Genomic DNA, 16505 nt, shown 5'->3' on the forward strand with positions numbered 1-16505 from the left:
TGCCAGGGCTCTCCAACCCTGTTACTGGAGAGCTAGCTACCTTCCTGTAGGTTTCCACTCCAACCCTGTTACTGGAGAGCTAGCTACCTTCCTGTAGGTTTCCACTCCAACCCTGTTACTGGAGAGCTAGCTACCTTCCTGTAGGTTTCCACTCCAACCCTGTTACTGGAGAGCTAGCTACCTTCCTGTAGGTTTCCACTCCAACCCTGTTACTGGAGAGCTAGCTACCTTCCTGTAGGTTTCCACTCCAACCCCAGTTGTAACTAACCTGATTCTGATTATCAACCAACTAATTAGTAGAATCAGGTGTGCTAAGTGAGATTTGGATTGAAAACCTACAGGAGGGTAGCTATCCAGAAACAGAGAACCCTGGCTATACTATTTATTTATCTAGAAAAGTCAGTTAAGAACAAATTCTTATTGACAATGACAGCCTACCCCGGCCAAATCCTAACCCAGACAAGGCTGTGCCAATTGTGCACCACCCTATGGGACTCCCAATAACAGCCGGTTGTGATACAGCCTGGAATCAAACCAGGGTCTGTAGTGACACCTCTAGCACTGAGAAACAGTGCCTTAGACCGCTGTGCCACTCAGGAGTCTTTTATATGGACATTTTGAAGTTAAACAAACATTAGACAAGAATAACTAGAACAGTTTGAAATGGAATAATTTACAGTCGTCCCAGCAGCGTCCATATGTTTTGAAACAAACTATTGATGTAATGACAGTAATCCTGTGATGTTTCTTCTCACCTCTCGTCACCCTGTTTCTTTATCATACTGTAATGCTTCCACCTAGTGGTCCAGTCTGATAATGAAGTCAGTACGGGTATGATACAATATCAAAATACAGGTGAAATAATGCCCTATATGTCGCTTCTCTAGGCTCTACGACTATGCAACAAAATTACATCTAGCGCAGAAAAACACCATAATGAATTGTAAAAAATGATCAGTAATTATGGTGCGTAGGTGCATACTTCACATTGGAAAACAAATCGATGCTATTGAAATGCCATTAACACATTGTTCTTCATACATAGATATCATTCAACTCCAGTGATAGTCGTCCCTTTCTCTGGCTGGAAGCAGATGCAAGAGGTCTGCAGAATTCTGCGGAAAGACAATTTCAACATCGTACACAATATACATTCATAATCATAAAGCGGTGTTAAAATAAAACACTTGTTACTGTACACAAACTATGATGAAATGACTGTGATATGTGGTTGTCTCACCAACTACCTTAAGATGAATGCACTAACTTTAAGTCTTAACTATCCCTTAATAAACTGTTATAGGAATGTACTGTGTCATTCTCTACTGTGAGTTACCGTAATGGGAGGTGTCTTGGTCCGGGTGGATTGTGGTCTCCTCCTGTGGCCATTTGTTGCATAAATCCCCACTCATCTCAATGTAGTTGTTCTCCTCCACATCTAAACACACAACAGTGCAGTTTGGGAAATGGAATGTTCCATGTGAATGTTCCGTGTGAATGTTCCATGTAAATGTTCAATGTGAATGTTCCATGTGAATGTTCCTTTTGAATGTACCATGTGAATGTTCCATGTAAATGTTCCATGTGAATGTTCCATGTGAATGTTCCATGTGAATGTTCCATGTGAATGTTCCATGTGAATGTTCCATGTAAATGTACCATGTGGATTTTTCATGTGAATGTTCCATGTAAATGTTCCATGTGAATGTTCCATGTAAATGTACCATGTGGATTTTCCATGTAAATGTTCCATGTGAATGTTCCATGTAAATGTACCATGTGAATGTTCCATGTGAATGTTCCATGTGAATGTTCCATGTAAATGTACCATGTGAATGTTCCATGTGAATGTTCCATGTGAATGTTCCATGTGAATGTTCCATGTAAATGTACCATGTGGATTTTTCATGTGAATGTTCCATGTAAATGTTCCATGTGAATGTTCCATGTAAATGTACCATGTGGATTTTCCATGTGAATGTTCCATGTGAATGTTCCATGTAAATGTACCATGTAAATGTACCATGTGAATGTTCCATGTGAATGTTCCATGTGAATGTTCCATGTGAATGTTCCATGTGAATGTTTCATGTGAATGTTCCATGTGATGTTCCATGTGAATGTTCCATGTGAATATTCCATGTGAATGTTCCATGTAAATGTACCATGTAAATGTACCATGTGAATGTTCCATGTGAATGTTCCATGTGAATGTTCCATGTGAATGTTCCATGTGAATGTTTCATGTGAATGTTCCATGTGATGTTCCATGTGAATGTTCCATGTGAATATTCCATGTGAATGTTCCATGTAAATGTACCATGTGGATTTTCCATAGAAATGCAACAAAACGCATAAAGTAGATACTTACATTCAGTCTGACTTTGACCTTTTCTCTTTTTCTGACGCCTCTTCTTCAAATGTAGAATGGCGACGGCCAGTGTCGTCAGTGCAAATGCAAAGAGACCAAATGCAGCCACAGCTGACCTGTGACCTTTTCCCGAAACAAATGCCACAGTTTAATTCTAAATGTATTCATGAATCTTTAAAAAGGTACTGTGTTCTGTAGTACCCTATCCCCTGATTCATATTTGTGCCTTCAAAGCTTGGTTCCATACATACTGTGCTACTCAATTAAAGGACAAGTAATGGGCTGGTCTACTGTACTGTCCAGAGAGAACGGTTCTGGACCAATAGTATGCAGAAAGTCCATGAGGAGTTACTGTACCTCTGCATGTTGGGACAACTGGGCTGAAGCCTTCCTCACTTATTTCGTTCATTGCCACACAGGTCAGGTTTCCAGGCGTATGGCTGTCCAGGAATAGAACAGGACCTGAGCCCAGGGTCTGATTGGACCCTGTCCAGGCAAATGGCTGCTCGGTCCAGATCATCACAACTCTGTCTCCTTTATCAACAGAGCAGGTCAGAACAACTCTCCCATCAAAAGTACAGGAGGTTCTCACCTTTGGTTTGGAAACAGGTTCTGAAATGTAAATCAATCATGTCACACAAATATACACTCACACAGTGCAAAGTCAATCAACAAGCTACAACAGAGAATATTATTTTCAGTCAAAACGATGCAAATAAATTAACAATAAATGAACGAAAGCCAAAATAAAATAACAACTGAAATTACATTAAAGGGGCAATTTGCAAGCGGGTACATCAATGTTTGGACTTAAATTAATGATATACCCATTGATTCTTGAAGAATATTACTTATAAATGCCTCATGAGCTTAGTTCAACTGTTGTACCACACCAGAAACCAATATATAAGCCTGTTTTACTCCATTGTTTATAAACAATGTGATTGTAAACAAACTGTATAGCTTCAAAAAATTGTTGAAACAATAATCTTGATATTGTGCATCCATAGCTCAGTCTGAATTTGAGAGTGGATAGAGAGTGGAACTCCATCCCTCAGATGGAGAGTGGAACCCCATCCCTCAGCTGTTTACCAAAACAATGGCTGGGTGGACACTGTTATTGGTCGAATTGCAGATTGCCTCTTTAATCAACATAGACGTGTATGTTTGTGCTAAAACTTCCCTGACAAATTGAAGAATTGTGTAATTTCAAACAACTCACCTAGAATACTGAGCTCAATGTGCTGCTCGGATAAACAGCCTCCATTTTCACTGTATTGTTGAACAGTATAATTTCCACTGTCTCTTTTCAGTCCTTCTTGAAACTTCAGTGAACCATTTAGAAAGATCTCACACCTATCCATTAAATTAACAAGCGTACCATTTCTAGCTATTAACATATCTGTATTATCATGTTTCCATCTTATGTCAGAGATCTTGGCGTGTAAGTGCATTTTAGGGTGAAGGAATATGGAGTTTCCTACACGTCCAACTACTCTGATGTCTTCTGCAACAACTGAAAATAAAGCATTTCAATGCTTTAAAATAGATGCGCAAAAAACTATTGTTTAAAATATTTTTTTTACTTATCAAGAAAACCTATTCAGCCTACTTACCATAGCTTATGTCGAGGTGAAGAAGCATCATCCACATGGGAAGCCCACCAGTAGATGTTAAAACTCTCAGAGTATGGGGTGAGGACATGTTTGTAAACTAGAAAGTTTGGCATGAAATGAATGTGTAGTTGTCATTACGCTCAGACAGTTCTGTTTCCTGCTATGGGGAAATGGCCAACTAGTCATGAAACCACAGCATATGGGTTCAAGCGTTCTACAAGTTTCACTCACTGAACAGAGAAATGTAAAAAAAAAATTGTGCTTACAACGAGACACACTGTAAACAATGTCAACTCACCTCCTTGTCCTACTCATGTTTTCACTTTTAAAAATATGTACATTATTTCACCATTACTTAACCAGGTAGGCTAGTTGAGAACAAGTTCTCATTTACAACTGCGACCTGGCCAAGATAAAGCAAAGCAGTGTGACAAAAACAACACAGAGTGACACATGGGATAAACAAACGTACAGTCAACAACACAATAACACTTCTTCTTCTCTCCATGAAGAGCAGGCTGATCACAGGCCAGGCTGAGCTACTGAGCTGTAGAAACACTAATAGGTGTGGCAGCGGGATGCTGTTCATATACATGTTGTATCGTTTATTTTTGAGCTACTCTGCAAAGCACACTCATTAACCACTTTATATAAAATATAGAATTTTTACCTGCTAAAGTACCCAATGCATTTTACACTCTGGGCCTAGTTTAACTTCTGTGGTTTGCCTTGCTCTGTTGATGCGCATCAGACCGTTTCATTTTCACATCAGTTAGCCACTTTACCACAGCTTGCTAAAACGGTGTACTTGCAATGCAAAGTATCAGTCCTATTTTCTTATCTACATGTTTCAAAATCAGTTATTTCTGAAAAGACAATAAACGATGCAATGGAAGGCGTTTCATTGTCTTGATCTTGATAGTTTGGCTACAACTGAGGTTGAAGCAATAGGTTGTAAACTGGAATAGTGCAAAATGAGAAACCTGGATGTGTTTTTCTGCTTTGAATAGAGGTCATGCTGATTCCTCCCTGAAAGAGGCACTTCTGCTTCCAACTTTAAAAGAAACTGAAGGAGATTACTTATAAAACAACAGTATTTATTTCCGTATAGTACATCAGATATGAGTCATCTATATAAAAAAGTTCAATTAAAAAGGTACGATGCTGCAAAATATCACCTAAATTAAATATTTAGAAAAAGGCATACTTATGCTATTTTGAAAGTCATCTGATACAGTACTTAAAGTAATTTCCACAATCTCAAAACGTGCTTCTTGTCAAAACATTGATCTTGTGGTCACTTTTTCATGCAAAATTCATACAAAGCTGAAAAGAGAAACAGATTTCAGTGAGAAGAATTAATTTAAATGTGAGGCAAGTCACAAAGTGGGAATCAGGCAAGTCACAAAGTGGGAATGAAACTGTCCTGACATTACCTTGGCAGGCCGGAAGATGAATAGTAGAGTTGCTGCTGCTGACTTTATTCTGAACCATACAGGTCAGAGTTCCTGTCACATCACTCTTCAGTATGACACTGTTCTGGTGGTGGTCATAGGCAACACTCCTGGTCAGATTCTGGCCATTCAGGGTCCAGCTGTACTGAAGACCATCTCCCTCTGAGGAGCATGTGAGCACGGTTTCTCCATGAGGCAGACAGAGGTGAGACAACACTGGCTCTGACACCGGGGCTGACAGACACAAACACAGAGACCTTACTGCCATGTAGCATGATCGAACAAAACACTGGCAATATTATGGTCTTTCAATGATCTCCCTCACAACCAGGATGGATGCAGGATGATTGGTAAACAAAAAAGGTTCTGTACCTTTTATCTCAAGTAGCATGTTGACTTTGTGCAACACTACTCCCTCTGAATTATATGTTTCCAATTGGTAATCTCCAGAGTCTTCCTCTGTAACTCTGTCCAGTCTGAATGTTCCATTATTAAAGAACTCAGAACGATTCACATAATCCTGATGCAATTTAGATCTCCAGTCTTCTCCAGTTTGGAAGTTCAGAATACGTTTAGCACCTTTCTTCAATGTAATTTTTTCATCACTTGTGCTTGCAGTCAGGTGGAATGACATGGATTCTCCCAGAGCCGCATAACATTGATAATCTCTACTCTCCTCAGTGAGATTACAGATCGTTGCACTAACTGTGGAGCATATATATTATTACAGAACTCAGCATGTAATAATCATTTCTATGTTACATTTGATATTCTGAAATATCTATATTTAAATATTTAGGGCTCCCAAGTGGCGCAACAGTCTAAGGCACTGCATCTCAGTGCTAGGGACGTAATTATAGATCCTGGTTTGATTCCAGACTGTGATTGGGAGTCCCATAGGGATGCGCACAATTGGCCCAGTGTCAACTGGGTTTTGCTGGGGTAGGCAGTCATTGTAAATAAGAATGTGTTCTTAACTGACTAGCCTGGTTAAATAAATAAGATAGCATTATATAAATAAATTGTAATATCAATCACAATAATAAGAAATCACAATTAGTGACCATTGAAGAAAATCTGTTTTCAGAGATACAAAACCGTTTTTTGTTTTTGCTAAATTTATGTTTGTGGTAGGTACATTTAGGGACCATCAAATATAATCAATATTATTATTTAAAAAATGTCTAGATTTTCAGAGGTACAAAACCATTTTGTTTCTTACCGTGGCTAAACATGTAAGAGGTAGATACCATAATACCCTGTAATATAACGTCTTACCTTCTGTTGTTGTCAACACCAGAACAATAATTATCAGGGGGGTCATTCCTCTGCTGCCTGCACAATAATTACAAATTATGGGTGACCGTCTGCTCTCTTTAAAAGTCCTTTATATCAAATAGTGTCTGTTTCAAGTGTTTAAAAAAGAATAATAGAAAGAATGAGACCTACACAAGAATGAAGACAATGTCATAGGAGCAGAACGTGTGCCTCTAACATGTCTAGTCAGTTATTTAGACCTACAGTACCAGTCAAACGTTTGGACACACCTACTCATTCAACGCTTTTTCTTGAAGAATAATAGTAAAGACATCCAAACTATGAATTAACACATATAGAATCATGTAGTAAACAAAAAAATGATCTCCGCATGTGTAGGAGGTGAGGAGGAGGTGTGATGGTGTGGGGGTGCTTTGCTGGTGACATTGTCTGTGATTTATTTAGAATTCAAGGCACACTTAACCAGCATGGCTACCACAGAATTCTGCAGCGATCCGCCATCCCATCTGGTTTGAGCTTAGTGGGGCTATCATTTGATTTTTGACAAGACAATGACCCAACACACCTCCAGGTTGTGTAAGGGCTATCTTACCAAGAAGGAGAGTGATGGAGTGTTGCATCAGATGACCTGGCTTCCACAATCACCCGACCTGTAAGGACTGACACTGGAGTCAAAAAGCAGGTACATGGAGTCAAACATTTAATGAGGAACAGACACGGAACAAAAAAGGAACAGCGTTAGCACACGGGTAACAAAATGGCAGGAATGTTAATGCAGCAGTGGGGAACAGAGATGGGGAACTGACAAATATAGGGGAAGTAATAAACAGGAGATTGAGTCCAGGTGGGTCCAATAATACGCTGATACTTGTACCGATGTTGCAGGAGTGCATAATGTTGGAGAGCCTGGCGCCTTCGGGCACCAGGAAGGGGGGGAGGGAGCAGGCGTAACATGACCTTAACCCAATTGAGATGGTTTGGGATGAGTTGGACCGCAGAGTGAAGGAAAAGCAGCCAACAAGTGCTCAGCATATGTGGGAACTCCTTCAAGACTGTTGGAAAAGCATTCCAGGTGAATCTGGCATAGAGAATGCCAAGAGTGTGCAAAGCTGTTATCAAGGCTGTCATCTGTGGTTACTTTGAAAAATCTCAAATATAAAATATCCACACACAAAATATCCAGACTTTTTTGGTTACTACATGATCCCATATGTGTTATTTCATAGTTTTGATGTCTTCACTATTATTCTACATTGGAGAAAATAGTCCAAATAAAGAAAAACCATTGAATGAGTAGTTGTGTCCAAACTTATGACTGGAACTGTATATTTAACCTATTCTTATACCAGTGTAAAGAGCAGACCATAAGACTGAACCTTACAAAACAATAATAACCTGCTAAGCCACACAATGCATGTTCCACTAGTATAACCTCTGTCGTTTCCCCTCGCTCTGACGAAGCGCATCAGACTTATGTTCAGAACCGAGTCACCACAGTTAGACACTTTTACCACAGCTCTCTGTCTGCTGAGAACATGGACTGCAAATGAAAAACACATTTTGAAAAACACATTGAAAAACACATTTTGATAGTTTGGTTACAGCATTTCTGCCACCTGAAATACAGTGCCTTGCGAAAGTATTCGGCCCCCTTGAACTTTGCGACCTTTTGCCACATTTCAGGCTTCAAACATAAAGATATAAAACTGTATTTTTTTGTGAAGAATCAACAACAAGTGGGACACAATCATGAAGTGGAACGACATTTATTGGATATTTCAAACTTTTTTAACAAATCAAAAACTGAAAAATTGGGCGTGCAAAATTATTCAGCCCCTTTACTTTCAGTGCAGCAAACTCTCTCCAGAAGTTCAGTGAGGATCTCTGAATGATCCAATGTTGACCTAAATGACTAATGATGATAACTACAATCCACCTGTGTGTAATCAAGTCTCCGTATCAATGCACCTGCACTGTGATAGTCTCAGAGGTCTGTTAAAAGTGCAGAGAGCATCATGAAGAACAAGGAACACACCAGGCAGGTCCGAGATACTGTTGTGAAGAAGTTTAAAGCCGGATTTGGATACAAAAAGATTTCCCAAGCTTTAAACATCCCAAGGAGCACTGTGCAAGCGATAATATTGGAGTATCAGACCACTGCAAATCTACCAAGACATGGCCGTCCCTCTAAACTTTCAGCTCATACAAGGAGAAGACTGATCAGAGATGCAGCCAAGAGGCCCATGATCACTCTGGATGAACTGCAGAGATCTACAGCTGAGGTGGGAGACTCTGTCCATAGGACAACAATCAGTCGTATATTGCACAAATCTGGCCTTTATGGAAGAGTGGCAAGAAGAAAGCCATTTCTTAAAGATATCCATAAAAGTGTTGTTTAAAGTTTGCCACAAGCCACCTGGGAGACACACCAAACATGTGGAAGAAGGTGCTCTGGTCAGATGAAACCAAAATTGAACTTTTTGGCAACAATGCAAAACGTTATGTTTGGCGTAAAAGCAACACAGCTGAACACACCATCCCCACTGTCAAACATGGTGGTGGCAGCATCATGGTTTGGGCCTGCTTTTCTTCAGCAGGGACAGGGAAGATGGTTAAAATTGATGGGAAGATGGATGGAGCCAAATACAGGACCATTCTGGAAGAAAACCTGATGGAGTCTGCAAAAGACCTGAGACTGGGACGGAGATTTGTCTTCCAACAAGACAATGATCCAAAATAAAGCAAAATCTACAATGGAATGGTTCAAAAATAAACATATCCAGGTGTTAGAATGGCCAAGTCAAAGTCCAGACCTGAATCCAATCGAGAATCTGTGGAAAGAACTGAAAACTGCTGTTCACAAATGCTCTCCATCCAACCTCACTGAGCTCGAGCTGTTTTGCAAGAAGGAATGGGAAAAAATGTCAGTCTCTCAATGTGCAAAACTGATAGAGACATACCCCAAGCGACTTACAGCTGTAATCGCAGCAAAATGTGGCGCTACAAAGTATTAACTTAAGGGGGCTGAATAATTTTGCACGCCCAATTTTTCAGTTTTTGATTTGTTAAAAAAGTTTGAAATATCCAATAAATGTCGTTCCACTTCATGATTGTGTCCCACTTGTTGTTGATTCTTCACAAAAAAATACAGTTTTATATCTTTATGTTTGAAGCCTGAAATGTGGCAAAAGGTCGCAAAGTTCAAGGGGGGCGAATATTTTCGCAAGGCACTGTATCTATATCCACAGTAAAACGAGTCCTATATATTGACATAACCTGAAAGACCGCTCAGCAATGAAGAAGCCATTACTCAAAAACCACCATAAAATAGCCAGACTACGGTTTGCAAATGCACATGGGGACAAAGATAGTACTTTTTTGGAGAAATGTCCTCTGCTCTAATGAAACAAAAATATAAATGTTTGGCCATAATGACCATTGTTATGTTTGGAGGAAAAAGGGGGAGGCTTGCAAGCCGAAGAACACCATCCCACCCGTGAAGCACGGGGGTGGCAGCATCATGTTGTGAGGGTGCTTTGCTGCAGGAGGGACTGGTGCACTTCATAAAATAAATGGGATCATGAGGAAGTAAAATTACGTAGATATATTGAAGCAACATCTCAAGACATCAGTCAGGAAGTTAAAGCTTGGTCGCAAATGGGTCTTCCAAATGGACAATGACGCCAAGCATTCTTCCAAAGTTGTGACAAAATGGCTTAATAAGGACAACAAAGTCAAGGTATTGGAGTGGCCATCACAAAGCCATGAATCCTCAATCCTATAGAAAAATTGTGGGCAGAACTGAAAAAGCGTGTGCGAGCAAGAAGGCCTACAAACCTGACTCACTTACACCAGCTCTGTCAGGAGGAATGGGCCAAAATTCACCCAACCTATTGTGGAAGGCTACCCTGAAATGTTGACCCAAGTAAAAAAAATTCAGGGCAATGCTACTAAATATTAGTTGAGTGTATGTAAACTTCAGACCCACTGGGAATGTGATGAAATCAAAGCTGAAATAAAATCATTCTCTTTACTATTATTCAGACATTTCACATTATTAAAATAAAGTAATGATCCTAACTGACCTAAGACAGGGTATTTAAAAAAAAAATTTTTACCCTGTTTTCGTGGTATCCAATTGTTTAGTAGCTCCTATCTTGTCTCATCGCATGACACAGCATCCCAAGAACATTCAGGGGACCATGACACAAGTTCCGAAGATCATCCTAAAAATGTCCTCTGGGACCTCCCTGGGACCATCCGATTTTAGGCAACCATTTTGTGACATCCAAGGGATGTCCCAACGATTCTATATTGTTTGCAGTGGAGGACTCTGTTTGTGTTAGCAACAGCTAGCCACTAGCCTAGCGGTATGATTTGTAGCTTTTGTGCATGGCCTGACAAATTTTGTCTGGTATCTCTGGGCCTTGGAACGCCTGCATGTATTGGTTAGTTAGCAGTGGCTAATTGGAACTTCCGTACGTTGGTTTATTGGTTCTGCTTGGTGTAAGGATTTTGACAATGGGGTCATAGTCATAGTTTGAGCCAGCAGTGTTTTGTGCAGAGGTAGAGGATAGTGGGGGGGTTTCTCAAGCTAACGAGTGATCAGTTACAGTGCCTTGCGAAAATATTCAGCCCCCTTGAACTTTGCGACCTTTTGCCACATTTCAGGCTTCAAACATAAAGATATAAAACTGTATTTTTTGTGAAGAATCAACAACAAGTGGGACACAATCATGAAGTGGAACGACATTTATTGGATATTTCAAACTTTTTTAACAAATCAAAAACGGAAAAATTGGGCGTGCAAAATGATTCAGCCCCCTTAAGTTAATACTTTGTAGCGCCACCTTTTGCTGCGATTACAGCTGTAAGTCGCTTGGGGTATGTCTCTATCAGTTTTGCACATTGAGAGACTGACATTTTTTCCCATTCCTTCTTGCAAAACAGCTCGAGCTCAGTGAGGTTGGATGGAGAGCATTTGTGAACAGCAGTTTTCAGTTCTTTCCACAGATTCTCGATTGGATTCAGGTCTGGACTTTGACTTGGCCATTCTAACACCTGGATATGTTTATTTTTGAACCATTCCATTGTAGATTTTGCTTTATTTTGGATCATTGTCTTGTTGGAAGACAAATCTCCGTCCCAGTCTCAGGTCTTTTGCAGACTCCATCAGGTTTTCTTCCAGAATGGTCCTGTATTTGGCTCCATCCATCTTCCCATCAATTTTAACCATCTTCCCTGTCCCTGCTGAAGAAAAGCAGGCCCAAACCATGATGCTGCCACCACCATGTTTGACAGTGGGGATGGTGTGTTCAGCTGTGTTGCTTTTACGCCAAACATAACGTTTTTGCATTGTTGCCAAAAAGTTCAATTTTGGTTTCATCTGACCAGAGCACCTTCTTCCACATGTTTGGTGTGTCTCCCAGGTGGCTTGTGGCAAACTTTAAACAACACTTTTTATGGATATCTTTAAGAAATGGCTTTCTTCTTGCCACTCTTCCATAAAGGCCAGATTTGTGCAATATACGACTGATTGTTGTCCTATGGACAGAGTCTCCCACCTCAGCTGTAGATCTCTGCAGTTCATCCAGAGTGATCATGGGCCTCTTGGCTGCATCTCTGATCAGTCTTCTCCTTGTATGAGCTGAAAGTTTAGAGGGACGGCCATGTCTTGGTAGATTTGCAGTGGTCTGATACTCCAATATTATCGCTTGCACAGTGCTCCTTGGGATGTTTAAAGCTTGGGAAATCTTTTTGTATCCAAATCCGGCTTTAAACTTCTTCACAACAGTATCTCGGACCTGCCTGGTGTGTTCCTTGTTCTTCATGATGCTCTCTGCGCTTTTAACAGACCTCTGAGACTATCACAGTGCAGGTGCATTTATACGGAGACTTGATTACACACAGGTGGATTGTAGTTATCATCATTAGTCATTTAGGTCAACATTGGATCATTCAGAGATCCTCACTGAACTTCTGGAGAGAGTTTGCTGCACTGAAAGTAAAGGGGCTGAATAATTTTGCACGCCCAATTTTTCAGTTTTTGATTTGTTAAAAAAGTTTGAAATATCCAATAAATGTCGTTCCACTTCATGATTGTGTCCCACTTGTTGTTGATTCTTCACAAAAAAATACAGTTTTATATCTTTATGTTTAAAGCCTGAAATGTGGCAAAAGGTCGCAAAGTTCAAGGGGGCCGAATACTTTCGCAAGGCACTGTACTTTTGTACCTGTTTCCTCCAGCATCTTCACAAGGTTGTTTGCTGTTGTTCTTGGATTGATTCCCTTCTCGCACCAAAGTATATTCATCTCTAGGAGACAGAATATATCTCCTTCCTGAGCGGTGTAACGGTTTTCGTCTGGTGAAGGACAAGAGGACCAAGGTGCAGCGTGGTAAGTGTTCATTTTAATAAACAAAATAAACTGAACACTGAAATGACAAAAATAATAAAGAGTGAAAACGAAACAGTTCTGTAAGGAATATGCACAAAACAGAAAACAATCACCCACAACCAAAATGGGGAACACAGGCTATCAACAGCTGCCGATCAACAGCTGCCTCTGATTGAGCACCATACCAGGCCAAACACAGAAATACAACATAGACAAAAGAACATAGACTACCCACCCCAACTCACACCCTGACCAAACTAACACAAAGACATAATAAAGGAACTAAGGTCAGAACCTGACAAGCGGTATGATGGCTGCGTGGTCCCATGGTGTTTATACTTGCATACTATTGTTTGTACAGATGAGCGTGGTACCTTCAGGCGTGTGGAAATTGCTCTCAAGGATGAACCAGACTTGTGGAGGTCTACCATTTTTTTCTGAGGTCTTCGCTGATTTCTTTTGATTTTCCCATGACGTCAAGCAAAGAGTCACTGAGTCTGAAGGTAGGCCTTGAAATACATTCACAGGTACACCTCTTATTGACTCAAATTATGTCAATTAGCCTATTAGAAGCTTCTAAAGCCATGACATAATTTTCTGGAATTTTCCAAGTTGTTTAAAGGCACAGTTAATTTAGTGTATGTAAACTTCTGACCCACTGGAATTGTGATACAGTGAATTATAAGTTAAATAATCTGTCTGTAAACAATTGTTGGAAAAAAGACTTGTGTCATGCACAAAGTAGATGTCCTAACCGACTTGCCAAAACTATAGTTTGTTAATTAACAAGTAATTTGTGGAGTGGTTGAATAACGAGTTTTAGCTAAGTGTATGTAAACTTCCGACTTCAACCGTAGCTTCGATGTTGTTATTTTATTGTGCTACCATTTCCTTTTTAACTCTGCATTGTTGAGAAAGGGCTCGTAAGTAAGCATTTCTGCTTTGCTTTATCTCGGCCAGGTCACAGTTGTAAATGGGAACTTGTTCTCAACTGAACTACCTGGTTAATTAAAGGTGAAATAAAAAATAAAAAGTATTGGTCCCCAAAAACATCATTGCTGCAGCTATAAGGATATCTAGCTTCTTTGACTTCTTAGACACTTGTGCTGTACAATTAATCAATGTGTTTTTACATGCAACGGAATCCACCTTCTTCACAATGAGTGTATGGCGCCGACAGAGATGGACGCCTCGCTTTGCATTCTTAGGAAACTATGCAGTATTTAGTTTTTTTTTAACTTATTATTTCTTACACTGTTACCCCAGGAAATCTTATTACATACAGCCTGGAGGAACTGGAAAAAAGAGCAACGTCAGCTTACCAACATTACGACCAGGAATGCCACTTTCCTGAAACGGATCCCAGTGGGCGACCCAAAACAACGGCGCAGCAGAAGGGTCAGGCGGAGCCGTCTTCTGGTCAGGCTCCGTAGACGGGCACACCGCCCACCGCTCCCGAGTATACTACTTGCCAATGTCCAGTCTCTTGACAACAAGGTATACAAAATTCGAGCAAGGGTTGCCTTCCAGAGAGACATCAGAGATTGTAACATTCTTTGTTTCACGGAAACATGGCTCACTCTGGATACGTTATCAGAGTCGGTACAGCCACCCCATTTCTTCATGCATTGCACCAACAGAAAAAAACATCTCTTTGGTAAGAAGAAGGGCGGGGGTGTATGCCTTATGATTAACGAGTCGTGGTGTGAGTACATACAGGAACTCAAGTCCTTTTGTTCAACTGACCTAGAATTCCTTACGATCAAATGACGACAGCATTATCTACCAAGAGAATTCTCTTAGATTATTATCACAGCCGTGTATATCCCCCCCAAGCAGACACCCCAATAGCCCTGAAAGAACTTCATTGGACTCTATGTAAACTTGAAACCACATATCAAGAGGATGCATTTATTGTAGCTGGGGATTTTAACAAGGCTAATCTGAAAACAAGGCTGCCAAATTTTTTTGCAGCATATTGAATGCACAACCCGTGCTGGCCACACCCTGGATCATTGCTACTCTATTTTCCGTGATGCATACAAAGTCCTCCCTCGCCCTCCTTTCGGCAAATCTGACGACGACTCCATTTTGCTCCCAGCCTTGCTCCCAGCCTATAAAAAGAAACTAAAACAGGAGATGCCCGTGATCAGGTCTGTTCAACGCTGGTCCGACCAATCGGATTCCACGCTTCAAGATTGCTTCGATCACGTGGACTGGGATATGTTCCGGATAGCTTCGGACAATAACATTGAAGTATACGCTGATTCGGTGAGTGAGTTTATTAGCAAGTGCATCGGTGATGTGTTACCCACGTGACCATTAAATCCTTCCCCAACCAGAAACTGTGGCTTGATGGCAGCTTTTGCGCAAAACAGAAAGCGCCGACCACTGCTTTTATTAATCATGGCAAGGTGACCAGAAACATGACCGAATACAAACAGTGTAGCTATTCCCTCCGCAAGGCAATCAAACAAACTAAGCATCAGTATAGAGAAAAAGTAGTGTCGCAATTCAACGGCCCAGACAAGAGACGTATGTGGCAGGGTCTACTGTAACGGCTTTCTTCGGTAGAAGGAGAGTCGGACCAAAATGCGACGTGTAGATTGCGATCCATGTTTATTAAACTGAAGCAACACGAATCTAAATACAAACACTACAAAACAATAAACGTAACGAAAACCGAAACAGCCTAATACTCGTGCACATAAACACAGAACACGGACATCAGGACACTAAGGACAATCACCCACCAAAACCCAACACCAAACAGGCTACCTAAATATGGTTCCCAATCAGAGACAATGACGAACACCTGCCTCTGATTGAGAACCATATCAGGCCAAACATAGAACTAGACAAACTAGACACGTAACATAGAATGCCCACTCAGCTCACACCCTGACCAACCAAAACATAGAAACATACAAAGCAAAACATGGTCAGGGTGTGACAGTACCCCCCCCCCCCCCCCCCCCCCAAGGTGCGGACTCCGGCCGCAAAACCTGAACCTATTGGGGAGGGTCTGGGTGGGCATCTGTCCGCGGTGGCGGCTCTGTTGCTGGACGTGGCCCCCACTTTCACATAGTCTTAGTCCGCTTTATTGTCTGCTTCCGTGGCCTCCTAACCACGGCGACCCTTCTCAATGGACAGAGGGGCGGCAGCTCGGGGCAGAGGGGCGGCAGCTCGGGGCAGAGGGGCGGCAGCTCGGGGCAGAGGGGCGGCAGCTCGGGGCAGAGGGGCGGCTGCTCGGGGCAGAGGGGCGGCTGCTCGGGGCAGAGGGGCGGCTGCTCGGGGCAGAGGGGCGGCTGCTCGGGGCAGAGGGGCGGAAGCTCTGGGCAGAGGGGCGGAAGCTCTGGGCAGAGGGGCGGAAGCTCTGGGCAGAGGGGC

The 16505-nt window shown here is 41.4% G+C and overlaps 1 protein-coding gene across 2 annotated transcripts; it reads right to left on the reverse strand.

Moving 5' to 3' along the window:
- Positions 1–250: 250 nt before the first annotated feature.
- LOC110510185 (T-cell surface antigen CD2) lies at positions 251–4177 on the reverse strand. Of its 2 annotated transcripts, none has more exons than XM_021591557.2 (6): positions 3988–4177; positions 3594–3887; positions 2729–2983; positions 2372–2494; positions 1337–1438; positions 251–1115 (listed from the first exon to the last, which is right to left on the reverse strand). In XM_021591557.2, exons 1-6 carry the CDS (start codon positions 4073–4075, stop codon positions 1036–1038), a joined length of 942 nt encoding a protein of 313 aa, XP_021447232.2. In that variant the 5' UTR covers positions 4076–4177; the 3' UTR covers positions 251–1035. The 2 variants fall into 2 exon arrangements, with proteins under 2 accessions (XP_021447232.2, XP_021447233.2); XM_021591558.2 differs by having other exon boundaries at positions 3594–3727; positions 3988–4175.
- Between the last annotated feature and the right edge of the window lie 12328 nt (positions 4178–16505).

Source organism: Oncorhynchus mykiss, chromosome Y, assembly GCF_013265735.2.
Source record: "Oncorhynchus mykiss isolate Arlee chromosome Y, USDA_OmykA_1.1, whole genome shotgun sequence".
Lineage (NCBI taxonomy): Eukaryota > Metazoa > Chordata > Actinopteri > Salmoniformes > Salmonidae > Oncorhynchus > Oncorhynchus mykiss.

Excerpts from the sequence above, each read along its gene's own strand:
- LOC110510185 (XM_021591557.2), bottom strand. The coding sequence starts at position 4,075 with ATGTCCTCACCCCATACTCTGAGAGTTTTAACATCTACTGGTGGGCTT. Across the intron at positions 3,888-3,987 it reads TCACCTCGACATAAGCTATG|TTGTTGCAGAAGACATCAGA; the intron begins GTAAGTAGGCTG and ends CTTTATTTTCAG. Across the intron at positions 1,116-1,336 it reads CCAAGACACCTCCCATTACG|AATTCTGCAGACCTCTTGCA; the intron begins GTAACTCACAGT and ends GTCTTTCCGCAG.